Here is a 27948-nt window from a genome sequence, read left to right on the forward strand (position 1 = left end):
TTAGAGCATTGATGCTAAAGGAAAACGCATGTTTAGTTGCTCAGTTGTGTCCCATTCTTTGTGACCCCATGGACTACAGTCCGTCAGGCTCCTCTATTCATGGAATTCTCCAGGCAAATACTGGAGTGGGCGGCCATTTCCTTCCTCAAGGAATATTCCTGGTCCAGGGATGGAATCTGGGTCTCCTGCATTGCAGGCAGATTCTTTACTGTCTGAACCACCAGGAAAGCCCAATAAAGGAAAATAAAGCAAGTGAAAATATTCATGACTGGGAATTAAAGATGCACATAGTCAAAGTAAGGTAAGGATTAGTCACTAATTAGCCCATGTTTTCAAGGGCATTTATTTCACCACTTGGTTGCTTAATATGGTAAACATAGAAGTCAATCATCTAACCCTCCATCCATCTATGTATCTGTCCATCCATCTATCTATTTGTATTTCTCAACCAGAGAGTCATTGTGGAGCAGTATTTTGCTAGAGAAGACAAGTAATCATAATGGCAAAAAGAAAAATGTTTTAGGTATGTAAGAAGAAAAGAGTAGAAACATGTGGTCTCCATCAAATTGTCTTACCTCATGAACCCTGGAGTGAATAAATACTCACTTAGTGCCATTCATTAAAGCTTTGTGTGTTAGTTACTCAGTCATGTCTGACTCTTTGCAACCCCATAGGCTGTATGAAGAGGCAAACAGACAGGACACTGAAAGATGAGCTCCACAGGTCGGTAGATGCCCAACACGCTGCTGGAGATCAGTGGAGAAATAACTCCAGAAAGAATGAAGAGACGGAGCCAAAGCAAAAACCTCACCGAGCTGTGGATGTGACTGGTGATGGAAGTCAAGTCTGATGCAGTAAAGAGCAATATTGCATAGGACTTAAATTCATGTTAGGTCCATGAATCAAGGCAAATTGAAAGTGGTCAAACAGGAGATGACAAAAGTGAACATTGAAATTTTAGAAATCAGCAAACTAAAATGGAGTGGAATGGGTGAATTTAACTCAGATTATCATTATATCTAGTACTGTGGGCAAGAAATCTCTTAGAAGAAATGGATCAGCCATCCTAGTCACCAAGAGTCTGAAATGTAGTACTTGGATGCAATCTCAAAATGACAGAATGATCTCTGTTCGTTTCCAAGGCAAAGCATTCAATATCACAGTAATCCAAGTCTATGCCCCAACCAGTAATGTTGAACAAGCTGAAGTTGAACGGTTCTATGAAGACCTACAAGACCTGCTAGAACTAACACCAAAAAAAGATGTCCTTTTTGTTATAGGGAACTGTAATGCAAAAGTAGGAAGTCAAGAAATAGCTGGAGTAACAGGCAAATTTGGCCTTGGAGTAGCAAAGGCTAATAGAGTTTTGCCAAGAGAACGCACTGCTCTTAGCAAACACCTTCTTCCAACAACACAGGAGAAGACTCTGTACATGGACATCAGCAGACGGTCAATACTGAAATCAGACTGATGATATTCTTTGCAGCCAAAGATGGAGAAACTCTATACAGTCAGCAAAAACAAGAAAAGGAGCTGACTGAGGCTCAGATCATGAACTCCTTACTGCGAAATTCAGACTTAAATTGAAGAAAGTAGGGAAAACCACTAGACCATTCAAGGATGACCTAAATCCAATCCCTTATAATTATATAGTGGAAGTGAGGAATAGATTTTAGGGATTAGATCTGATACAGTGCCTGAAGAACCGTGGATGGAGGTTCATGACATTGTATAGGAGGCAGTGATCAAAACCATTCCCAAGAAAAAGAAATTCAGAAAGGCAAAATGGTTGTCTGAGGAGGCCTTACAAATAGCTTAGAAAAGAAGAGAAGCTAAAGGCAAAGGAGAAAAGGAAACATAAACCCATTTGAATGCAGAGTTCCAAAGAATAGCAAGGAGAGATAAGAAAGCCTTCCTCAGTGATCAATGCAAAGAAATAGAGGAAAAGTGTAGAATAGGAAAGACTAGAGATCTCTTCAAGAAAATTAGATACACCTAGGGAACATTTCATGCAAAGATGGGCACAATAAAGGAAAGAAGTGGTATGGACCTACAGAAGCAGAAGATATTAAGAAGAGGTGGCAAGAATACACAGAAGAACTACACAAAAATGATCTTCATGACTCAGATAACCACGATGGTGTGATTACTCACCTAGAGCCAGACATCCTGGAATGTGAAGTCAAGTGGGCCTTAGGAAGCAGTTGAGCTATCCAAGAAAGATGATGCTGTGAGGTGATGCAAATTTCAGTTGAGACTATATTCCAATCCTGAAAGATGATGCTGTGAAAGTGCTGCAAAGCTCAATCCTCCAACATCTGAATGAGAAAAACTGAAGCAACTGCAAGTGGCTCAACCAAAAGAACTAAAATAGGAAGACAGGAAACAAACACATGAAAGATGTAGAGAAATGACAATGAGGTACCACTTAGTCAGAATGGCTTCCAAAATCAAATGCAACAAAATGCAAACTAGTACAGCCACTATGGAGAACAGTGATTCCAAAATTGCAAATAGAACTACCATGACCCAGCAATCCCATCTCACACACTCATTGCAGCACTGTTTATAATACATCAACCTAGATGTCCATCAGCAGATGAATGGATAAGAAAGTACCAGTATTACTCAGCCAGAATTCATTTGAATCATCTGATGAGATGGATGAACTTTATACAGAGTGTCCAAGCTAGAATTTAGAAGATGGCAAGAGGAGACACAGAGACTCAGAATGGCTAACATGTATACTATCATGTGAATTGAATCAGTCTATGTCGCAGCATGCAGAGTTCATGTTGCCAGAAAAAACATCAGAGATCAAAATTGCCAACATCTGTTTATCTACTTCTGTTTTATGTGCTACACCAAAGCCTTTGACGGTATGGATCACAATAAACTGTGGAAAATTCTGAGATGGGAATCCCAGACCACCTGACCTGCCTCCTGAGAAATCTGTATGCAGGTCAGGAAGCAACAGTTAGAACTGGACATGGAACAACAGACTGGGTCCAAATTGGGAAAGGAGTTCGTCAAGGTTGTATATTGCCACCCTGCTTATTTAACTTATATGCAGAGTACATCATGAGAAATTCTGGGCTGGATGAAGCACAATCTAGAATCAAGATTGCTGGGAGAAGTATCAATAACCTCAGATATGCAGATGACACCACTCTTATGGCAGAAAGTGAAGAAGAACAAAAGAGCCTCTTAATAAAAGGGAAAGAGGAGAGTGAAAAAGTTGGCTTAAAACTCAACATTCAGAATACTAAGATCATGGCATCTGGTCCCATCACTTCATGGCAAATAGATGGGAAATCAAAGGAAACAGTGACAGACTTTATTTTGGGGGGCTCCAAAGTCACGGCAGATGGTGACTGCAGCCATGAAATTAAAAGATGCTTGCTCCTTGGAAGGAAAACTATGACCAACCCAGATAGCATATTAAAAAGCTTTGCTAACTTTGCTATATGTCTAGTCAAAACTATAGTTTTTCCAGTAGTCATGTGTGGATGTGAGAGTTGGACTATAAATATAAAGAAAGCTGAATGCCAAAGAATTGATGCTTTTGAACTGAGGTATTGGAGAAGTCTCTTGAGAGTCCCTTGGACTGCAAGGGGATCCAACCAGTCCATCCTAAAGGAAATCAGCCGTGAATATTCATTGGAAGGACTGATGCTGAAGCTGAAGCTCCAATACTTTGGCTACCTGATGTGAAGAACTGACTCATTGGCAAAGACCCTGATGCTGGGAAAGGTTGAAGGTGGGAGGAGAAGGGGACGACAGAGGATGAGATGGTTGGATGGCATCACTGACTCGATGGACATGAGTTTGAGTAAGCTCCAGGAGCCGGGGATGGACAGGGAGGCCTACTGTGCTGCAGTGCATGGGGTCACAAAGAATCGAACACAACTGAGTAGCTGAACTGAGACTACAGCCTGCCAGGCTCCTCTGTCTAAGGAATTATCCAGGCAAGAATACTGGAGCGGGTTGCTACTTCCTTTTCCAGTAAAGCTTTAGGGATGAACGTAAATGACCTCTGGGTCCTGTTCATCAAAGGAGGGCGAGAAAGATCAAATATTCATAATTTGAAGAGACCAACATGCTACCTTGTTACTTTCTGCTCCTGTTATCCAGGGCCTGGCACAGTGAGAACCATTAATGATGACTAGTTAAACACCTTTAAAAAATGAGTAACCATTGTAAGCAGGAAAACTCATGAGAAATTCAGCTGAAATATTTTTGGTCCTTAAGCTTTTTTCCTTTCCTTTTTTTTTTTTTTTAAAAGGTTATGTTTTTTATTTCCATTTCTAACACAAACCAGTACTCTGTAAATGTGTGATTTTGTTCTTTCTTCTTTCTTTATATATTTGGCCACATAGCATGCAGGATCTTAGTTCCTCAACCAGGGATTGAACACTAGTTCCCTGCAGTGGAAGGGTGGAATCTTAAGCACTGAACCACCAGGGAAGTTCCTCTATAAGTTTTTAAAGTATGCATCCATGCTGGAATGTGTCTATCCTCATCTTGCCTCCTCTGCCTGGCTCCACACACCACATTGCCTCCTGCCGCCAACGTTCTTGGTAATGCTTTAGCTAAGACTGGAAAAAATTTTTGTGCACACTTTGTAACTAGATTACACTGTTTCAATGATTTTGTTCACATCTTGAGTGGGTATTTATGTAACCATAAATCAGCAAATGCCTTGCCTACTGTGTTAAAAAAAATACACCTGCAAAACATATTATAATGTAGCTCATTTATAAACTTCCAGTGTGAAGACTGATGAGCAGAATTTTGCCAAACTTCAGGCCAAAAATAGCAGACATGTTCTGAAATTCTCTGCAGGTTTAACATGGGACTTTCAACATGTAATAACTAGAGTGAACAGAGGAACTGATGTTATTTTAAAAGAAATCAGTTCTCACACACCCTAAAATATGTGGTGATGACTTGCAAATGTTTTTCTTCAGTTTTCTTTGAGAGTGGTAGGGTTCCCTTGTCAGTTGAACATACTTCAGCTCTCTTGTTAATTTCTTCAATGTTAGATTATCTTTGCTTTAAGAAATATAAAGAATCATGGCTCTATTACTATCATTCTAGAATATATATAAATTTTAAAACTTTAGAAAAGAAGCTTTGAGCAGAACACAGAATAATCAGTACTACATTTATTATTTCTAAGCCACAGGGTCAGAATTGGTTTTTTTCTTTTTTTGTAGTCTTTACTTATATTTTGAAAGAACTTTTCATAAAGGAGTTGAAATATAACAAGTTTAGGCTGTGAATTACATATCTTATCACTAGATAATACAGGGCCTTGAGAAAACTGCTTGAGGGTTTCAATTTTAAATTAAAAAATAAAAGACAAAGATACATTGTGAGGATATAATATTGTAAATATCATCTCGACATAGGTTTTGGTGACTGATAATAAAACTAAATTTAAAAGATAGCTTCATATCTAAAGAGTTTTATAAAATTGTTTAAAAAGAATACTAAAAATAACATAAAAAATAGACAAACAGGGATTATAGGAGAAATACCTTTAAGGACCTCTGTTCTGCCCAGTATTGGGGGAGGGAAAGAAGGGTACATATTTCTCTGGGTGGCATAAAGATCAGGGGGCTGAAATAAATAATCAAAATGCCCCCTGGTAGAGAGACGTCCCTGGTAGTCCAGTGGCTAGGATTTCATGACGCCAGAGCAGGGGGCCCGGGTTCTATCCCTGGTCCAGGAACTAGATCCCACATGCCACAACTAAGACCCAGTACAGCCAAATAAAGTAAGGATTAAAAAAAAAAATGTCCCCAGGATGCCTCTGGCCAATGGATTTCTACCATGGGTTGAGATAAGAGGAGCAAAGGAGAGAAGCTTGAATATGTCAGGGTTTCAAATAGAGCTGCAGGAAATTGTCTCAGCAGACAAAGAAGCAAGAATGGCAGAGAGGGATGGTGCTGGAGATCCTACTAGCACATTCATGCTGTAGGTTTTAGGCATTAATTTTCTTTGGAGCACTGGGGCTTTACTGCTGAGGGCCCGGAGACCAAAAAGCACAAGGTACATGAATGGGTGGAGTGTGAAGATCAAGAGGAACAATTGCATTCTCACAGCATCTCTCAAGTTGCTGTGTGCCGTCTTGTGCATCTAATGCCTACTGTTAGAAGCACAACACGCTAAAAACAATGCAGTGGATCAACGTCCTCGTCCACAATGCTCAGGCACGCATTTATGAGGGTTGGGTTGAAGGCTGATCTAGGACACACAGGAGGGTGCTGTTACTAAAGCTTACCCTCTACCCCCAAGCAGGGTTACTGGCCTGGGTCATGTTGGAAATGCATTCCTGGTGAGCGCCCTTTAAAGGTCCTTGGCACAAGTCTAGAAAAGTGTGGATCCCAGAGCCACATAGGTTAGGTTAAGGATCCTCAGAACGTAAGAAAATGATTAAAACGCAGTACGTTATATAAATATGTTAAGATAATTCATAGAATGGTATCAGATCTTGAAGATACATCCAATCAACTGTGAAATTAATCTATAAAGCCAAGTTCTAGAAGCAATTTGATAAAAATATTGATATTCCCATTAAAGTAAGAGGAAGCAAAAACAAGAAAAAAACATGCCTGTTATCTTTTATTCTCAATTCTGAAATTTACAAGTCTCTAAAAGCTGAAATCTTTTTCTCATTTGGCAATACAACCTGAAGAATATTTATCCTGTTTATTGTCAATACATATTTTGCTGTAAAAACATCAATGTGTTTGATTATGAGAATCCAGCTATCTTCTGTTAAGCCAGACGTTAAAAAATAAACATATAAAGATCAAGATGGGGTATGGATGCAATAGGATTGAACACCTGCTGTTAATCTCTGAAACTGATAATGAGGGTGTGGGAAGACTGCTGTTACACTAGGCTCCTTACTTCTTGCATATTTTTACTGCATTTTAAGGAGCATTTTATGCTCCTTGCATATTTTTTAAATAAATAAAAGTTAATAAGCAGAAAGTTAATAAAGTAAATAATAAAATTAACATTTACGCCATTATAAAAATGAAACAAATTCAAAACACTTAGAAAATTTACAAGAACTACCCTATACCATAGTGAGTATTCTCAGTCATGTTCATTTAGAATAAGTACTGCTCTACTTATTATAAAATATATCCCTTAAAGGTACATTTCTTTTATTATCATTTCCTCTTTTGCTATATTTCTTCTACCAATCCCTCCCTCCAGTATAACTGACAATTGAGTAAACTAAATTTGTCCTGCAGCTCTTTAAAATTTATTTGCTCTTATTTTGGGGGGGGCTTCCTTCCACATGCTAGAGGCAGAAATGGGCAAATGAGGGTTATTAAGGGGAAAAAAAAAGGAAAAGAAAAAAAAAACATGAAAATACTGGAATCTGCAACTCCTAAGTAAGAAAGAAGTATATAAAAAGGAAAGATGTCTGAGAGCATGAAGATGTGAGAAAAAGCTTTGTGTAAGTGAGTTGACTTCCCAAAAAGCAGAAAGAAGAAATAATATAAGGAAACCCCAGAGCAAACCTTCCTGGATGTTTTAATATTAATTCATCATTAAAAATGATTTTCTTGTTACTAGTTTCCTTTCTCAGGCTGCAATATCAATGAGTTCATCAAGTTTTGGAGATAGGACAAAGAGGAAAAGAGGTAAAGAACGTAGGAGCAGAAGGAGGAAGGTAACACAGATTGTTATTTATCAGATCTGGAAAATGAGGCAAAAGAAGGTAAAGCAAGGAAAAAAACCAGGAGCTTACATTCTTAGTCATTATCATCAACTGCAAAGAACACTAGCCTTCAAAAGCAAAGCTCTAACTAAAGAGACTGTCTTTCCTACATTCAACTGGTAATCATATAACTATTACTACTTGGCTCATGTCCTGTACCTATGAAGTGAAACCAATTTAAACTAACTCACTGTGATGAAAATTCTGTTTCTTAAAGGAAAAGTTTCTTCCTGCTTAAACAAAGAAGGAAAAGCTACTATCCAGAGGTAGGGAAATAGCTTTACCCTGAGTCGTCTTTGCCAATTCAGTCATTCGTGGAATCTTCGTTGTGTAGAGTTCTTGGGTAGACTGGTCTGTTTCTGCTGGGGAAAACACAGTAAGATGAATGGCTTTAAATAAATATCATTAATGAACAAGTTGAAAACAACAACAACAAAAAAAAAACCCACACTCTTTTTCCCCATGCAATGATAAAAGGGTAAATTGTATTTATAACTATGCCTAGTGATCATCTTATTTTAAAGCTACTGGTACATTTTAATAACTCTGATTTATCATATTTACTATCTCCTTAAACTTTTATATTAATGATTTTTATAGGATCTCCAAAAGCTTTTAGTTCAGGATCACTGGTTAATGATATTGGACATGGCTATACTCTTGGATATGCCTCGTGTTTTATGTATCATTGCCTTCATGTTTCCTTCTATTTCACGAGCTTCACAAGTTATTTAGGTGAACTGGAAAAAATAGATAATAGAAAATAATGTGCATTGACACCACATAAGAATAAATATTCTATTTATCTCACATGAAAATCAAAGTTTATTGACATACAGACACATTACTCCTAACAAAATAAACACTCCTATATTATCTTGAAATAATTACAACATCATACTGACAGAGCAAATTATACTGTTCACCTTGCCACATACTGGATCCAAGGAAATATTTGGTGAAAATAAATATGCTGTCATCTTATTTTCTGCCTGTTTTATAATCTAGATTCTGCTCATAGATAATTGTGATAGTTGGCCCAATAAACTAAGATATAGTGAAGAAAAAAAAAGAAGCAAAAAACTCAGAAGTGGAACTTAGATAATTAACATATTCAGCAGTGGTTCTTGATAAGTACTTTTGACTTCCTCTCATGGGTAATGCTGACTTTGAGGGCCTAAGCTATAATAGATAAATATTTGGCAATTAGGATATATTCGCTCATTCAGTTTTAAGTATTTTCCTTCAAGAAGGATTCCTTTTAAAATGGGATCAGTGACTATTTCACACACAAAGAATGGGTTTACCTGAAAAGGGATGAAGGGAGGAAAGAAAAGCCACTGATTTAAACATAGCCACATGGGATGTGGTGTGGACAGGGCAGAGGAACCAACAGACACAAGCTGGGAATTCTTGCTTTCCTGTTCACGTTCAGCCAAGTTGCAGGCAAACGAGGGTTTCCCACACAGTGAAGACATTGATGCCGAACTCCTCAAAACCATGGCCAGCTCATTCCAACCAGTCTTCCTGATTCATCCATCCACCTGTGTGTCTCCAGGCCACCCACATGTTCATCAGATGAGTCTGGCTACCATTCTCTGTATGTGCCTCTTCCCCATCTCTCTTTAACCTGAAGAGCCCTTCATACCTTTAATTCTCATTCCAACTGGAAGACCTAGCATACATGCCACTTCTTCTGTGAAGCCTTCCCTGATACTCCCAGGTAGTTTGCTTGTTCAATGTGTCATTCATTTCTCTACGATCTCATTGTAATGTATAATATGAGAGTGAATTCCAGGAGCTCTGACAACTAAGAATGTGGGTTCCAGTTTGGCTCTGATGTTAGCTCTACAGTTTGGCCAGATTTTTAAAATCTTTCTATGCCTCAATTTTCTAATCTGTAAAATGGGACAATAGAATCTACACCACAAACTTGTAATGTGTCTTAAATTTAAAAATATGTGTAGAACACTGGGTAGCACAGAGGAAGCACAGTTATTACTAAATCCTATCTTTGTATTAGATGGTGATCTCTCCAAGGTAAGTACTCACCTTTAAAGCAGTTGCATTTTGGGATTTCCATTGCTTAGCATTGCACTTAACACTATAAGATATTCAGATTTCAAAAATAAAATTTTTCTTCCCAAATGCAGTTTCAAATACGGAAAAAGCAACAAGAACGTATAGCATTGATATACACTGGGAAGTTTTTTTTTTTTTTTTAATTCTTTAATTGGAGGGAAATTGCTTTACAAGGCTGTGTTGGTTTCTGCCATACAACAATGCAAACCAGCCATAATTATACATATATTGGGAAGATTGTTTTTCCTGAAATTTTGTTAAGATGTTTTAAAACATTCTCATCTTGTATTGGAAGTCAGCATAAATATTAGAAGGACAAATACACAGTTAATGTAAAAGAATCAAGTTAAATGGATATCTTTTACAGTGATAAAAAGAGATCCTCTATTGTTTGGAATACCATGAACACACCATATGTATGGCTACTTTAAGGGCAGTTCCTAAAATGTTAAGTCCTCATTGGGCTGAATATCAAAGCAAAATTTACCAAGAGTGGTTTGTAGTTCCTCTTGACTAGTACTTGGTGAAATCATAGGAATCAAAGGGCTGCCTCGTGTCTCTAAAGGAGCTGAAAAGACAAGTAAGTACCAAGGCTGTCAATCTTTAGATTCAAAAGCCAGCAACCAGCCAAAATAACATTACATGAGATTCTGTTACTTGAAATACAAAAAGGCAAACATTAAGTGGGTCATGGAAAAGAAAGTTAAGTGTGCATGGAACCTGTGGAATACCAGATAATGGTTCTCAACTGTTTTTTCCCCCCACCTGGATAGATAATAAACAACATTCAGTTCTTGACACACTCCATGACCATGCCTGGTTAAGATGGGTATGGTTTAGACATGGTTCTAGGTCCGTCAGCTGCATCTCTCCCCTCCAAGAGAGCACACAGGATCACCCAGAGGAGAGGATATCATGTCTATAGCAACCATCTGGAGTCCATTCAAATCTATTTTTAAAAATAAACCAGTGGCAAATTTTAGTATTTTGAGATATATAATAATTACTTGCCAGAGCCTTCCACAGCACGCTAGTGTGTTGTTAAGGCCACAACTGAGAACCATTAAGCCAGCAGAAATGTTAATTATATGGGCATGAGTAAGGTGGGGTCATTTTGAGCACAGATAAATGAGGTAGGTGAGGATGAAGGTGGTAATGAGCATTCTTAAATTGGTCTTCAGAGCAAACCTTTAAAACAGTGAAACCACTGCCTTTCTATTCTGAAAAGGGGAAAAATAATGAGAATGAGAATGAAACAATGAAGAGGACTGAGAAGGGAGGATGTTTCAATGTGATTGTTTGAGAAAGACCTGCAATCTTGATGGCAGCCAGGAAAATTATTAGAGTGGGTCAAATGGAAAAACCATTACCTAGAGTTGTCTCTGGCAGATGGATTCTAAAGGTAACAGGTTGCAGAACTAGGCCAAAAGCAAACCAAGAAATATATTTATGAGAATTACTACCTCGTAGAGTAAACTAGTTTCTGAGTCTCTACAATGCACCCATCTGAACATTTAAACATTCTCATAGAGAATCAGAATAAATATAAGAAAATTCTATATATCAGGTGACACCTAGGGAACTTAGTTTAGCTAAAACTTCAAAGTTTTCATTCACTGTCACTATGAGGAAAATTTGGGTAGGCACCCATATTTTTAATTTAAAACTACATTCACATTTGGATGTAGCTATATTTACATCCTGAAAAAAGGTGAAAATGGTTGACTCAGTTAATAATTATATCTTATAGCTTTAGCATGATTTCCTATTCAATAAAAACACTTTCAGGGAAAATAAACTAATTATACCCTATTCCCTCATGGGGGGAAATATGTCAAGCAGATTGCATGATTAAATCTTCCTCTAAAGAAATACACATTTTCTATCTGAAATTTTCTCTGAGCTTCTTCTGCATATCACCCTCATTACAAAAATACATTTGCCTCAAGAATATTTTTTTTTGAAAAATACACTTCCTAACTGGGAGAATAAAAGTTCATTTACCAGGTTCGCTCTGAGAGACTTCGGGGTCTGGCTTATGGGGAAGGAGCACATCTCTTGGAACTGAAAGAAAAAGATTATAAAACATTGTGTATTCTAAATGCCATACCTGGAGTGAAACTCAACCCGCAGACATAAAACTCTGGGAAGCATGAATGAAGTAAAGATATTTTCACAATGGCTAAAACACTAAGGCAAGAAAAGGATTGTCTTTCCAAAATGGAAAAATGTCAGTGTATTAGGGAAGGTTCTAGTGGCAGTAAAACAAAGTTGGTCATGGTTCATTTTGAAGATTCCACTGAGGGGGAAAAAAAGGAAGAAGAAACCAATGTAATTAAACATAAGAAGGTTATCTCCCTAAGTTCTCTTCAAAATAAGAAGTCAGCTTTTGTCTGAAGTGTTTAGCTGCCTTGTGATATTCCTGCTAAAATTCCACCAACAGAAATAGAAAACATTATTTTAAAGAAATGGGCTGAAAATAGGGAGAAACGGCAAGAGAAGCAAAACTCTTGAGGATCTAAAAAGAGAACAAAACTTTATTCTAAAAGGCATAATAGTTGTAGGGAGAAAAATAGAGCAAAAGGAATCAGCCACTCTTGAGAAGACATCACAGGTAAAGTTGATGAGAGTGCTTGTTAAGTAGTAAATGTTGGATAAAGTTGCCATTTTTGTCATTCTTAGTGATGTGGCTTCTAGTATAATAAGTATTAGGGCCTCCTGGCATGAAGACAAGGGAGACAAATGTATGTTGAACTACAGGCCTACTCATATTTAATTCTGATCTGTGGTATATTTTTAATACCTGTGTCCAGTTCTACTTTGGAAAAATGTTAGGCTGGGAATTGATGCCTTATCTCTCATTGGGGAAAATATCAGGTTGACTTACCTATTGTTGATACCAAATTTCTATGGCAAATCTCCTTTCAGGAGCAATATAATGTATTTCTTTGACTCAGTTTCCCTACAAGGAAGTCCTTGTCAACCCTACTCACTTACTGAAAAGTTTTCCTACAACACTAAATTCATAAATACCCTTAGGTACGCACTATAACTTTCTTGCATCTGGAGGGGAAAAAAAATAGGATTCAGGCTAGAATTCTCCCTCTGAGAAAGATGAAGAAAATACTTTTGCACCACAAAGTGGACAAGCACAATTTTACCATTTGTGCAGAAAAAAGATCATATAAAATGGACATTCATTTTCTTTTATGGCTTTTGGAGATTTCATTTAATGTGGATGTCACATCTGTTCTTAGTCTAGGCCACTGAGTAAGTACCAGTGAAATCACAGTTGTGGAATTTGGTCCATTGGAAAGAAATGTAACTCTATTAGAACTTCTATGAGCTAAAAGATAACGACCAGGAGAAATTGAAATGTGGATTTTTGTTTGTTTTAAAAAGGTTAACTTCAAAAAAGATTAGTGGTGGACAAAGCTAGAGAAAACCCATCATAATGGTGAACATTTCACCACTGCTATGTAGTCTTTTTAAAGTTTCAAGCAGTAAAACATGAAGAATTTCCAGCCGTAAATCAAACTAACTGTTTATCTGTAGGGTGAGGGAGAAGGCACTTTGATGTGGCTCTGCGAAGGTCATGGCCATACAAAGCAGCCTGTAGTTTATAAACATCCTAATTGATTCCAGGGCTAGACTGCACAGAGAGGAGGTGGGATTAAGGAAGGGAAAAGCTGAGAAGAAATGTGCTACCAATAAATCCACCATATTGTAAACACATTACCTGCTGCCTGCCTGAGTTTCCTGAGGAATTCAGACAAGCATAATGTGGATTCCTGCTGCTGCCACTGGCACGTTTTAACCATGAAGTGATGATTTAACAACTGCCATACCAGACGTTCTAAAGCAGGTGAAATCAGTGGAAAGGAAAGAACTAGAAATATTCACAGGAAAGGGATGTGAATCATTCTCTTATTTGGTCAATGGCAGCTCCAAGAAATGCAACTTTTTTTTTCTTTTCCCCTATGTGGCATTCTGTTGTGTATTAAATTGAATAAGAGCATGATTCTAAAAGCCTAAATCTTCCATGTTGGGGGAAACGTATGAGTGTAAATCATGACAATTTAACTGAGAAGGCAGTTTTGATTTCCTTATTAAAATATTTACCATTATTATATTTTAGACCCATTTGTATTAGCCAATTTATAATTTATATTAACAAACAAATTAACTTACCAGTTATATATATAGTAACTACTTTTTTAAATAAAGGGCATCTCTTCAAAGAAAAATTTAACTACCAGAAGACAACTGTGAATGAAAGTGTCTAATATGGACAAATGTGAATGAACATGCAAGAGGGTTCTGCCAGAATAGACGGGAGAATGAAGGTGTTGCTCTCTGATGGAGATGGTGCACTAAGAAATCTTCAGTGAGCTTTACCCTTGCAACAGCCTACAAAGATATTGTCACAGATAAGTAATACACATAGACCACACACCTCCTTCATGTCCAGAGGGCTACTGCCTTTATTCCAACCTTGGACCTGGAGGCACAGTCTGAGAGGCAGCAGGTCTTCCTCGCAGAGACCACTTTCAGAGCTTCGCTTGTGCTCTTGTGTCGGCCTCCCTCGTGTCTCCTCTGGGACCTTTCACTTTCTATCATTTCTATTATCTTATATTTTTCTCTATTAGTCCATACTTTCATTTATCTATGAATTCTTCGCTCTCCACCCATAAAACAACTCAAGAGTTCCAACATCCTAAAATTAATAACCAGTTCCTTGACATGGCTTCCCCTTCAAACAATCCCTTTCTGACTTCTGAAGCACTGGCCCACAGGTTTCAGGCCCAGGCTTCTAGACCTGCACTGTCAAAGCCAGTGGCTTTTCTGGCCTCCTCCTCCTCACTGTTACTCATGGCCCTCCTTCCCTGCCTGGCCTCCTGAGTTCCTTTTTCCTGGTACTCTCTGATCATTTGACAAATCTTCTGCTGGCTCCTCCTTCCTCTATCCACTATTTAAATGTAACCATGTCCTCAAAGACTTTGATGTCTGATCTCTTATTTTCTCAGTCTGTACCTTCTCCTGGATGATATCATTCCCTCAAAATTTAAGAACCTTCTATACATAGTAGACACACAGACACATGGCTCCCAAATCTACATCCTAAATACTGACTTCTGTTTAGAAAGCCAAAAATTCATTTCAACCACCAGTCCAACTGGCCCTCCAAACCTAGCACCTAGTCCTCCCTCTGTGTTCCCTGCTTTAGTTAATGATATTGTCATCTACCACCTGCATAAGCCAGCTTCCCTGGTAGCTCAGTTGGTTAAGAGTCCACCTGCGATGCCGGAGACCCAGGTTTGATTCCTAGGTGGGGAAGATCCTCTGGAGAAGGAAATGGCAACCGACTCCAGTAATCTTGCCAGGAGAATCCCCATGGACAGAGAAGCCTGGCAGTCTACATTCCATGGGGTTGCCAAGAGTCAGACACGACTTAGCAACTAAACCACCACCACCTGCCTAAGCTGGAAATCACTGTGTCCTCTTTCTCTCCATAACACCATTCAGTCATTGTCTGCATTCTAGCAATTCCATCTCCAAAAGACATTTCAGCATTCATCCCTTCTTTCCTAACTACAAAAATGCTGCAAATCAGAATCTACCAAAGAGCAGTTTAGAGCATTTGCAGGGTTGGATAGCTTGCTGAAATCTAGATTTTTTTCTCCCCCGCCCTGGCTTGCTTCCAATGATTGAAGTCTATCCAAATATTTCTGTGGTGACAGAAGTTTCCACATAGCCAAGACAGCCTTTGGTACAGAAACAAAATCTATAAAGAAGGCACAGCTCCACTGAACCAGGCATCAGAGTGTGTCCTCTGCCCTGAATTTGAAAGTGTTTCTCCAAGGCAGATCAAAAGAAAAGCCAGTACTGTTCTGGCTCTGGACATGCTGTGTAGGCTCAGTGTGTCTAGATTCCTGATTAAATACCGTAGTTAATTTCACTGAGTGACTGGATATTCTCTAAAGTCTAACTGGATGAGAGCTGTGTTATGCTTAGGCATCTATGGAATAGAAGAGCTGTACAGAGAATCTGAGACTGACTAAAATTCAATTTTGTCACTTCTGACATCACTTAGAATTGAGACAAACATCATGTTAAAACATAACTATGTCCCGATGTCAGTACATTTTACATCTTTACAGAGCATCTGTCTCTCTAGGATATACCAGCACACATTATGTTTACATGTAACTTACCCTGTTTTCTGAGGAGCCAATAAACAAAGTCATGGGCTCCTTAGGAAGCAAACCTGAGACTAGGTTCAGCCCCCAAACTGTTTGAATCCAGTCTGTTTAAATACTTGGGAGAAGACGGAAAAGCAGTAACAATTGCCTTATGTTTCTTCCTGTAGCATCACGCCCATGGAGTGACAGGGGAACCCCTGATGGACACAACGGCAGGACCAACACCAGCTTTAGACACACAGTTCACTCTCAGGTCTAGAGACACTTGGAACTGGAGCGTCAATAAAATAAGCCTAATGAAGGCTCCATGGGGAGCGTTTGTGCTGCTGTTCCAAGGCTCAAACTTAGGAGTTAGAGCGTGAAAAATAAGGTATTGATGAAAGTAAGGTAAATATTAGATATTTAAAAAGAAGAAAAGTTTAACTATTAGATATATTACTTTAATGAGATTATGTCATATCAGAACCGATAGTATTACTTTTTCTAATGAAGAGGAAAAGTAATAAAATCACTCACATATACTGTCATTATCTCTGATGACTCCATCTCCATTAACATATTTGTTCCACAGTTGAAAACAAGAAGTTGACCTTTTGCCAGTGGGGAGATAAGCTTTTTTCTTATTGGTGTTTATAATATGACTTTTGCTTTTAGCGGTACAAATTTACATTCTGGACTTCAGGGCAAAAAGGCTCTTTGTGGGCTATCAATACCTGCAACCACCTAATCACTCCACAGCAGCAGAAACATTCTCCACTTACATAACCAGGAAACCATGATAGCAAGTGAATTCCCTTGTTTCCAAAATGCCATCAGTCTAAGCTACAGCTCAGAAAAGCTTTGGTTCTAGGAATGTTCTATAATCTTCTAGGACCACCTAAGAATTTATAATAATTGAACTTTTCTCTTTAAAAAAGGGGGAAAAAACCTGTAGTATTTCTCAGATACTCTGGCTAAAAATTTGGCTTGGCTTGTTAGTGAACTAACAATGGACTACTTAGTGAAGCTAACAGAGGCTCCTTATGATCACTTGAGGATCTGGAGAAATGTCTGGGTCCTTGCAGTCCCCACCTTGACTTCTCCCACAGATGCAACATAATCCACCCCCCTAAACAGGCAAAAACCTTCTCAAATGATAGGCAATAAATAAATCTGTAGCTATGCTATGGTTTTTCCAGTGGTCACGTATGGATGTGAGAGTTGGACTGTGAAGAAGGCTGAGCGCCGAAGAATTGATGCTTTTGAACTGCGGTGTTGGAAAAGACTTGAGAGTCCCTTGGACTGCAAGGAGATCCAACCAGTCCATTCTGAAGGAGATCAGCCCTGGGATTTCTTTGGAAGGACTGATGCTAAAGCTGAAACTCCAGTACTTTGGCCACCTCGTGCAAAGAGTTGACTCATTGGAAAAGACTCTGATGCTGGGAGGGATTGGGGGCAGGAGGAGAAGGGGACAACAGAGGATGAGATGGCTGGATGGCATCACTGACTCTATGGACGTGAGTCTGAGTGAACTCTGGGAGTTGGTGATGGACAGGGAGACCTGGCGTGCTGCGATTCATGGGGTCGCAAAGAGTCGGACATGACTGAACTGAACTGAAAGAAATCATTTAGTGTGTGTGTGAAACAAATTTCCTAAGCAACTGCTCCATGAACTGGGAAAGTAGAATTAAAAACAGACAACAAAAAACCTCAAATAAAGGGAAAAAAATCCTCAATGCTGAATAGTGTAAAATTTCTGAAGCCAAGAAAATGGCTAAACATCATTTCCTCCATTTGCAAAACAGTTTATCATTTTTGTGGGAAAATACCAATTCTTTATCTTATTTTGGTGAAACGTGAGCATCACTTAGTTAACATTACTGGGTTATATTTTAGAAGTCAGAAAAGAAAAAAGCATTCTACCCTTAATTCTAGGTTATTTTTTATAAGTCAGAAAAAAAGAGACGTCTTCTACCCTTGGCATAATTCTCTGCCTTTGGATTATATCAATGTTTACGTAAATAATGGAGCACACATGTAACTCTTATGAACACTTTGAAATGATTATATCATGCACGACACAGAATAGTATCTGAACATAAATGAAATATATTCATCCTTCCTCATGTTTCATTGCAGTAGAATGTGACAGTAGAATGCATTTGACTTAAACATGAAATAAAGCATTTACCAGGTGACGTATAGGACACTTCTGGACTTGGTGATGTCTTTGGCTTCAGAGTAACACGCTGGAATACCTTAGGAGCTGAAAGAGAGAGCTTGGACCGTGAGTTATTTGGTTTCAGCCTCTCCCAGTCATGCTTAGCACATAAGATCTGACAAAGCATACACCTGATTATTGCTTTTAAAAAAGTATTGAAACAGGAGTTATATGGAAAAATAAACCTGAAGCTCTAAAAGTAAATCAGTTAGAATTTCAAATACTTTTAAGAAAAATGAAATCTGAGAAACAGCAAAATTTGACTAAGGATAAAGGTAGGATGAAGAAATTTTGGAAACCTTTCAGAAGAGATAGCAATTAAATTAATCTAAGAGTACTCTTCTCTGGATGTTTGCTTGACTTCTTAAACCCATCCTCATGCCTTCCTGTGAAGAATGAGTTAAGTAAAGTCAAAGTGGGGCCCCCAAAAGCATGTATGAAAGCAACTTAAAGTCAGATCAGCTATAGCAGAAAGAGAATGGGCAACAGAAGGGAATGTTTGGGCTCATGTTCTGTGCCTCTGGCAATTCTTAGGCTCTAAATAAACCTTTAAATGACATGTTTACAAACTCAAACCATCTTTCCACAGCTGTTCCTTTGTAGTAACAAGGTGCTAATGTAATAGATTTTTGTTTTGTTTTGTTTTGTTTTAGTCCTGGGGGCAGCGGGGGAAGAAAGGCCTACTTTATTTATATAGTTCATTTTACAGCTTCAAAAATGCTTTCATAAAGGTCATGCCCTTTGATTCTCACCATAATGCTGAGAGGAAGGAATGATCAGCTTCACTTTGAAGCAAGGTTGGAGACTATTGCCTGGAGTCACATGGTCATTAGGCACCAGAGCCAAGACTTGAACTGAACCCCAAGGTCCAGACATGATCGCTAGGTCCCAACTCTTGGGTTTCCTATATCCCAGCTCTGCAGGTCACATTTTTAACTTGCTCCTCATTTTTTAGGTAGACATAATAAACTGTCCTAACTCAAACCATGACTGTGAGAATTAAGTGTGAATGTCAAAATGATGTGAAAGCTATACTTCTATAAACATTTCTTTCCACTTTTGGAGAAACTTTACAAATTTGACACTGAAAGATCTGAGTATATTTTGCTTTTCACATTGTTTGCCCCCTCAAAAATTAGGAGCAATTTTGATGGTTATAAGATTTCTAGACATACAATTATTAATAACAGGATTGTTCACTGTTACTAATGAACATAGGAATCTAAAATCAAACCTATATTTAATGATAAAATATTCTTGATGATTTCTTCCAAATTTTTGATCCCAATATGTCCTCAAAGGCCAAATATAGTAAATTTAAATTTTCCTATCTAATTTATCAACATAGTTTAAGTATAAATAAGGCAGCATGCCCAATTATAGAATTTCATTCTGAAAATAGTGGTATATAAACAACTGCTTTGCTCTTTAGGTTGTACATGCTATGTTGGATGATGGCCTTATACCCCAAAAATAACAATTTGCATTTGGTGTTGCACATATGAACAGAACATTCTCCCATGCAAATGACCTTTTGCAACAACTAGCCGGGTGTAAGGGGGGAAGTACTATGAGAGTTTAAACATTTGTCTTTGAACTATTGAGTGATACACATATATACATACGAAACATCCTTGAAAGACTATAAAAACCTAGGGTATTGCTGGCTATTAAGTAAAGCTCATATTCTCCTGGGTAAGAGAGATCCTAATTTCACCCACTTTTAAGAGGAATACGTAGAATGAACAATTTTCCAAATCATCCCCTTATATTAGGCCACCCTGACAAAGTTGGAAGTATTTGGGTGGCAGCTACTTTCCAGGGGAGATGCTGATGGACTGGAGTTTGCTCAGCTGGGACGGAATCAGGATGCTCTCTTGTTACAGTCTGCAGCCACTCCAGGGTTTCAGAGTTGGAGTGGAACCACTGAGTGTATGCATCTGTCCATTCTGAAGCTGCTTATCTTGTCAAGAAAGGTTAGCTAAAGGTCTAAATCAAAATCAAACAAGGTTGAAACTTAGAGTGTCATAATCGGAAACTAGAGTAAGGTCCTGATTTACTATGTCGATTTTTGTAAGTATAGAGTACAGCTCAAAAAGATAAAATTATGAATGCCTTCCTTCTTAGTTCTTATCTCCTTTACTTTTTATAATGTTGCTAACCAGGGCTTTATAGCCTCAGTGTTTTAACTTCCAACACATCTTATTTTTCATCTGTCTGCTTACTTTCCAACATTCATTGTTTTATGCTTTCTTATTTCTTTCCATTTCTCCTTTTCCTGCTACATTTATTCTATTCTTTATATTCACATAAAAGGTTGAGAGTTCCTTTCATGGTTTTAACTGTTGATTTCTTAAAATTAGATTTTAGTTTCCTATCCCCAAATTTAATATGCTTGCTTTTAAAATTTTTATTCTATTAATTTTTACTTATTCACTAATTCCAATTATTTTCCCCAGCATTTCTTATATATTAACGTTTCAAATTTATTTCCTGTTATTTTTAAATTCCTTATTCTTTCAGATGATTGTTGCCTTGATACCTTCATATACTTACGTATCACACCCATATTATTTTTTAGCAAAGTTTTAGTAATTAAAAACACATTTTAAAATACATTAGAGCAGATTGAAAATCATTAGCTAGATGTGGTACCAGGACTTTCTTTTAAGGAGTTTTCCTTTAAAGAAAAAATAATGGGCAAAATTTCTCTCAAAAATATAGTAGAAAAAAACATTAATATCTCTCAGGTATTCAAGATCATTTCCAAATCTAACAGTTCTTTTTTTTTTTTCTTTCAGTAGGGATACTGAGATGTGATTAAAGATTCTGTGGTGGTAATTCAGAGCTATCACCTGGATCAAGCGTAACTTTGATGCTGCTAACATTTTCCTTTCCCCAGATCACTGGTGATAGTTAGGGTTCCTTTCCAGTACACTGGGTAGGTGCACTTCACATGCTTTTTGGAAATGGGCCATGTATAAACAAATTTAAATATAGGTGATTGGCTAGACTGTAACTACCTTGACCACAGAAGGCCAAAATTTTGTTTCACATTCCCAGGCTGTAGCACATCACCTGGCATGAAGTCAGCATGCAATAAGTATTTGTTGAGTGACTAACTGATGAAATGAACTAGCTAATCAGCCACTTCAGGATCAAGGGGTGATGCAATGTTAACTTTAGAGGGAAGAGTGACAGCAGGACTAATGACAGCAGATTAGGCATGACTGGGTATATGCTTAGAGTAGGCGTCAATGCTGGAGATGTCTGGAAAAACTGATGGAGTCCAGAGGCTGGATGAGGACAAGAATAAAAATTGATGTAAAATGCTGAGAATCTGCAACTGATATAAATGAGAAACCAAAAGGAGGGAAGTATGAGATTTCTTTGAGGTATGTCAGGTTTATGGCAGCCTGAAATGGAGATCTGCCAAGGCAGTCAGAGGAAATGAACAAGATCTTGGTTGAGAAGTCAGGGTTAATCATTCAAGTAAGAACCTCCATACTATTAAAAAATAGTTTATAATGACTCTTGTTTAGCTCCTTTCCAAAACTCATAGCAAAACAACCAAAGCAATATTATGTAAATATTTTATAGGAGAAGATACATATTAAAAATCTTCATGACCTAATGTTAAATAAAATTGACTGAAAGGCCAAAAAGTAATTAGGGGACTGGTGGGTGAAGCACATTCAAGGATCATGGAAGGGTCTCTCAAACTAGGAGAAGCAAAAGGAGTAGGCAGGCTATTTTTTAAAGAAATTCCATATTTCTCTATCCCCTTCTCAAATAACATAAGAGTAGGGAAGCTTTTTGGAATAAGCCACTTTAATACTATACTTTTTGATAAAGTTTAAATATAAGTCTTTATTAGGTTTCAAAGGAAGAGTTGTTTTATAAGGGTTAAAAACCTAACTTGCTATAATTCAACGGAGTAACTCTGCAAACATCAAACTTTTCAGGCCAGAATATAAAATAAACATTTACCTGATTGTGTTTGTGGGATTCTTGGATGTGGAGAGGTTTTTGGTTTGGGAGGAGTTCGTGGTATCTGCTTGGAAGCTAAAAGAAAGGATACAGGTTCGGAGCTCTTGAGCTTCTCAAGAATAACAGTACCTAAACTTCTAGGAGCTCAAAGACGTTTGTTGAGTGACTGAAGACGTAAATATATAGCAATTATCATAGTTAAAGCTGGCGAAGAGCAATAGAATATAAGAAGATAATTTTCTTATTATAATAGAAAACAAAATAAGAAAGCACATTAACTAATATCTAAGATACTCAGCTGGCAAATGAAACTGTTGAAATTTTAGGATTATCTTCTTCAAATACCTATTAAATAGGCTAAAAATAAATTTCATAATAAAATAATTCATTCTTATTATAAGTTCACATTGCATTATCAGAGTATCCCAATATAATATTTTAAGTACAAAGAGACACAATTTCTTCTAAATAAAAAGCATGTTACATTCCAAATATACCTAGAAGGTGAATATGTCTTAATAAAAGAGTTATGGAAAAAAATTAATCTTGTTAAGCAAAACATAATTTTTATTTGTCATATTGGGGAGGAAAAATTGAACAGAAATTGAAAGGATACATTATTGAAGGAAGTTATCCTTTTGCTGGGCAATTCTCAAAAGAGTTCTAGGACATTCAGTGTAAAAGTCAATTTTTTCACTAAAAAATTAAAGGTTTATCCTGCTGGAGAAAAATAATGCAAGGTCACAGCTTGTGGAAACACCTGTTTGGTTGGATTAAGTGTGTCTGAGATAAAGAGAAACAAGAAGAAGTAGATGGTTTCCAAGGTCATGGAGTTTCAGACCCTTAAGAAAAGCTTGCTGAAAATAAGAGTTATTAGATAAAGAAGTTGAGTCTGTAGAGACTTCTTCCTGATAATTAAAATATACAAAGCATGCAATGGTTTCAGTGGAATCTTCTCGCCTGTAGAAAGAGGAACAAGATATGTTGGAGATTATACTGGTTTAGGAGCCAGAGATTAAGAACTCATTTTGCTGATCATTTGGTCTACAACCTCGGGTTCTTCATCAAAAGTAAAGGATTTTTAAGAACCCTTCCAACCCTACAATTCTATACTTGTACAGTTTTCTTAGTCTTGTGATACTGTGACTCTGAATTGCTTTGCTTTCTGAGGTTCATACTGATAGGTTATTTGCAGCCTTGGGGTATAAGAGACCATCTGTAGGTAAAGGTGTGTTATGAAGCAATTCTATAAAAAATAATTCAGAATGAGATTGGTATCACTGGTAGTATCTGCAATTAAATATTTCAATAATATTAATAACCACAGCTATTAAAAAAAACTTGAAAACGTTAGAGATAATAGACACAGATCCAATTAATACAGTCAGTGTGGAATTTTGGTAAAATTAAACTGTAGAGTTTAATAGGCAAAGTTTAATGGGGCATTCTGACAATGAATAAAATTAATGAATAATTATATGAATAAAATTAATATCCATATCTCCTTTGGAAGTAGGGCCATATAAAATAGTTTATATGGACAATGAATAAAATTGATAATATGAATAAATTAATGAATAAAATTAATATCCATATCTCCTTTGGAAATAAAATAGAGCCATATAAAATAGTTTCATGGCCATCAAAATACAAGTTTGAGCTTACATATGATAAACTGCTGTTCTGAGAGAGCCTGTAGACACTGAAAGACTTTTTTCCTTGTAAGAAGAAGTACATTTAGCTATCTGCATCGATGCTGTGTTTTCCTACATTTCAAATTCCGCCAAGGAAACCCTTATGACTTGCCAACTAACTGGTGTGATTTCAGTTTCTCTTATTTGTATCCAGTGAAATGGCCAAGCTGCCACAGGAAGGAGCAGGAGAAAGTAGAAAGGTGATAAAGCATTTAAAGTTGGGATATTTATGTTTTAAAATAGAATATAAATGTTCTTTCCCAGAAATATTACTATTTCCTATATGAAAGACTTGCGGAGTAGCTGAGAGGTGTGTTTCAGTTAATCCTAAATGATATTCACAACACTGCCATGGGACTGGCTACGCATTATGGATTGAAAGAGGAACGGGGCAGCAGAAAGGTAGGATCGCCCATCAGAGACTGTGAGCAGCAATCATGGCTTCCAACAGGAGTCCATAGTGCCCAACTATCATCTTCCTGTTCTTTTAAGTTCTGTGAACATTCACTTTCTACATGAAATACGAAACAATACTCAGTGTGGTCTGAGGCTCATCTGGGCTGGCTAGAATTACAGTTTGGGGAGGCAGAGGTGATGTTTCTACAGTAATTGAAGGAACGGACCCAGGGTTACTATAGTGCTTCATGCACCCTTAGTACAGAAAGGATGGTAACAGGCAGATTTTACAGAAAAAAAGTTGCAGTGAATACCACTCCTACTTCTTAATAATGTATTTAGTTTAAAAACTGCTTAGAGATGCCAGGTTATAAAACACTTTCAAGGTAAGCAATATCCTTAATTTTTAAATCATCGCTCCACAGTAGTACCTCCCCCAATAATCCTAGAAAGATATGTTCAAGAGTAACCATAAAACAAAGTAATAAAAACTGTTAAAGCATAAGCCATTCAGCAGCACTGGATTTTGTTTAACAAAGAAAAAAATCAAACAAGTAAATCAACGTGATGAAATGACTGCTAATGAAAAGTGTGTTGCTAGGGCAGAAGGTATAAGTGGATCATCGTACAAAAATATATTATCTGAAATATTCAACATAAAACCAAATTGGCAGAATGTTCAACCTTAGGAAAAAGATGCTTTAGATTTGACAGTTTCAGTGACTGAAATAGCAAGAGGCCAAGATCTAGATACAAAGCTGAATGAGAGAAGACACTTTTTTGGACAATGGTTATGAAGAGAAGCATGTAGAAAGAAAATTAACTGTGATGAGGAAGAATGATGTTGCAACATGGATTGACAATGAAGGAGAACGTGGGTTTTCTGGTGATGGTGACAATGAGGACGAAAGCTGCCCGGGTATATCATTACCTAGTGTGGTCTCAGGTGGTTCAGACACATGTGTAATAGATTCCACAACTGCATCAAAACAAAGGAGAACAATTTTAACAACTGTAGGATGGTAAGCTGCAGTCAAGTATTTCTTTCTTGAATATCAACCTCATTCTCTTGGGAATCTGCATCACATTTTTACAGATAGGACAACGGGTTAGGATAAGAAAAAAGTGATCTGAGAGGGACGTCCTATTCTATAATCCTCAACCTCCAAGATTTACATTTTAATCATTAACTGTCAAGTGTTATTATGTCTCAATATATAGATACCACAGAGAAACTGAAGTTTATTTCTGTATTCAGAGAGTCAATTATCATGTTAATTTTAGGAATTCAAGGATTTTAGAAGCTATGGCTCTTCAAAGCGATTGAACAGTAGAACAAGTACCCCAGCTTGGACTTTCATATTCTATGAAAAGTAATAGATACTAATTAGAATATTTTGAATAAAAGAATCAAAGAATCAAAGTACCCCATCTTGGACTTTCATATTCTATGAAAAGTAATAGATACTAATTAGAATATTTTGAATAAAAGAATCAAAGCTTTACCACCTTCTGTCTCTGGCTCCTCTGGCCTGAGTGGTGCTTTGGCAGTGGAATAGACATAATCTATTTCAGTTGGTGCTAGAGAAGAAACCGAATGGTGGGTTAGCGGTGGGCAGCCCATAGCACCCACTGTAATGGAACACTGTTTAATTTGAAAACAGAGGTTAATTATCCTAAGTAGATAGATTTGTGAGAATAAGTAACATTTAGGTAGAATATGAAGATGGCTACAATTTAAGAGGGCAGAAATGAAGGCAGTGTGCGGTGTGGAACACACACACGCACACACGTGCTAGCAGGATCTACAGCAATTTCCACCTGGAGCAAAGCAGATAACTTCATTTCCTTACATATTTTTGTTTAAGGATTCCAGTGAGAAAAAGACATAGAGTGAGTTCTTTGAAAGCATGAGGATGAATCCTAAAAATGAAAATGAAAAATAGGATGTGCATATTTGCATGAAAAGAGTGCTCAGAATATTAAAAAATGAAATTTTGCATTCAGAGTGAGAGGGAACTAAGTAAGGAAATTGTGAAGCTTGCATAGGAACACAGCAGGCACTAGCACAATGTGCTGTATATAATATTTAATTGTCAAGATTCACTGGATGAGCACAGGCAAGATGTGAGAAGCCATGAAATGTTACAAAGCATGAGGACATCCCAAGATGACTTCTGCAATGTGATGGAAAAGCACATATACCTGACTTCCCATTGGGGAACATTATTACCTATAGCTTCCTTTGATGACTCAGTGCTAAATGTAAGCGATTCCAGGACTTCAGAAACTAGCAAAAAACACAAAATGGTACAATTTATCAAGGATGACTTGTTGCAAGCATTGAATAAATTCACACAAAGTATTTAGACACGTGCCTTGTACTTTAAAGTACTCAATGTGAGCTATTACTGTAATAACAATAGTACTATTAACACTAAAGGAAACCCTAATAACTGAATTCATAATTTTATAAGTACTGTAGGTTATCATTAACAACCATACCTTGTTCCATCAACATAAGCATCAAAATGCCATTTAACTAGTTAAGAGATACACAAAGGGGATGAAAAGAAATTATAATCCTGTTAGGAAAAAATAAACATCTGGTGTTTCAAAATAAATGTCAGAGGGTTGCAACAGCATTACTAAGCATAATCTTAAAAATTTGTTTTTAATTTTGAAGGGCAATAATGTTTAGGTTCATACTGTGTAAGGTGAAATTTTGTTACCTTCAGTGAAGTGAGAACTTTTTTCTTTCTTAATGGTCACAACTGAATGAGCATTCTTTTTACATAGCAGAACACAAATTTAGCTTACTACTGAAGAGAATCACAAGTTTGTAGCTTAGTGAAAAATAAAGGTAAAGAATAGAATCAGCTCTTCTAAGTGGTTTTGTTGACTACTTAATCAGATATGTGATTATTCTCTGATACAGAGTAAACCCAATGAAATGAAGGTAAGTATTTCTATACAGTTGAATAACAATTAATATGAAAATAATGTATTACTAATTTACACTTATTTGCAATCATGGAAAGAACATGTGCCATATGTAGAGTTGTTAAATGCATATTCTTTTGTATTTTTCAATGTTTGGAAATACAATACTTGGGGTGTGTTCCCTGAAGCTCAATGGTGTATCCAGGCAGATTAAATAATCTATTTACCAGGTTGACTTTGTGTCATTTCTAGGCTTGGTGATGTCACTGGCTTCAAAATAAGAGTTTGCAGTTCAGTGGGAGCTGAAAGAAGAGGGTCTAAGTTGTCAAACTAATTATGGATAATTTATGTCACAGAATTTAGACAAAGGTAGCAATACAAAGACCTTCAGAATCACAGTGTTATGAATAGGCATGCAGAAGAGATTGGCAAATTATGCATCCCTCAGTCCAGCCCTCTTCCTGACCTGTGAACTAAATGACTTTTACATTTTTAAATGATTGAAAAAAATTAAAAGAGTAATAATCTATGACATGTAAAAAATGGTATGAAATTCAAATAAGGTTTTGTTGAAACACAGCCACACATACAAACTAAAATGACTCAAGGCCAAGATGTAAATTATATACAAATATGCCTTGAATCATCTTAGTTTGTATGTGTGGCTGTGTTTCAACAAAACTTCAATGACTT

At 37.1% G+C, this 27948-nt stretch overlaps 1 protein-coding gene across 50 annotated transcripts in view; it reads right to left on the reverse strand.

Moving 5' to 3' along the window:
* ABI3BP (ABI family member 3 binding protein) overlaps nucleotides 1–27948 on the reverse strand; it is a 293296-nt gene that overhangs the window by 62571 nt on the left and 202777 nt on the right. For 15 of the 50 annotated variants that reach the window (XM_012188960.4, XM_060416796.1, XM_012188981.4 and 12 more), the window contains 10 exons: nucleotides 27483–27557; nucleotides 26546–26602; nucleotides 25822–25893; nucleotides 25244–25291; nucleotides 22223–22297; nucleotides 18203–18277; nucleotides 11834–11893; nucleotides 11200–11247; nucleotides 10317–10397; nucleotides 8032–8109 (listed from right to left, as the gene is read on the reverse strand). In XM_012188960.4, the coding sequence (XP_012044350.3) occupies nucleotides 8032–8109; nucleotides 10317–10397; nucleotides 11200–11247; nucleotides 11834–11893; nucleotides 18203–18277; nucleotides 22223–22297; nucleotides 25244–25291; nucleotides 25822–25893; nucleotides 26546–26602; nucleotides 27483–27557 (669 nt within the window). The remainder of the gene's footprint in view (nucleotides 1–8031; nucleotides 8110–10316; nucleotides 10398–11199; nucleotides 11248–11833; nucleotides 11894–18202; nucleotides 18278–22222; nucleotides 22298–25243; nucleotides 25292–25821; nucleotides 25894–26545; nucleotides 26603–27482; nucleotides 27558–27948) is intronic. The other 35 variants (XM_060416671.1, XM_060416690.1, XM_060416816.1 and 32 more) reach the window with 5 other exon arrangements.

This window comes from Ovis aries, chromosome 1, assembly GCF_016772045.2.
Source record: "Ovis aries strain OAR_USU_Benz2616 breed Rambouillet chromosome 1, ARS-UI_Ramb_v3.0, whole genome shotgun sequence".
NCBI lineage: Eukaryota > Metazoa > Chordata > Mammalia > Artiodactyla > Bovidae > Ovis > Ovis aries.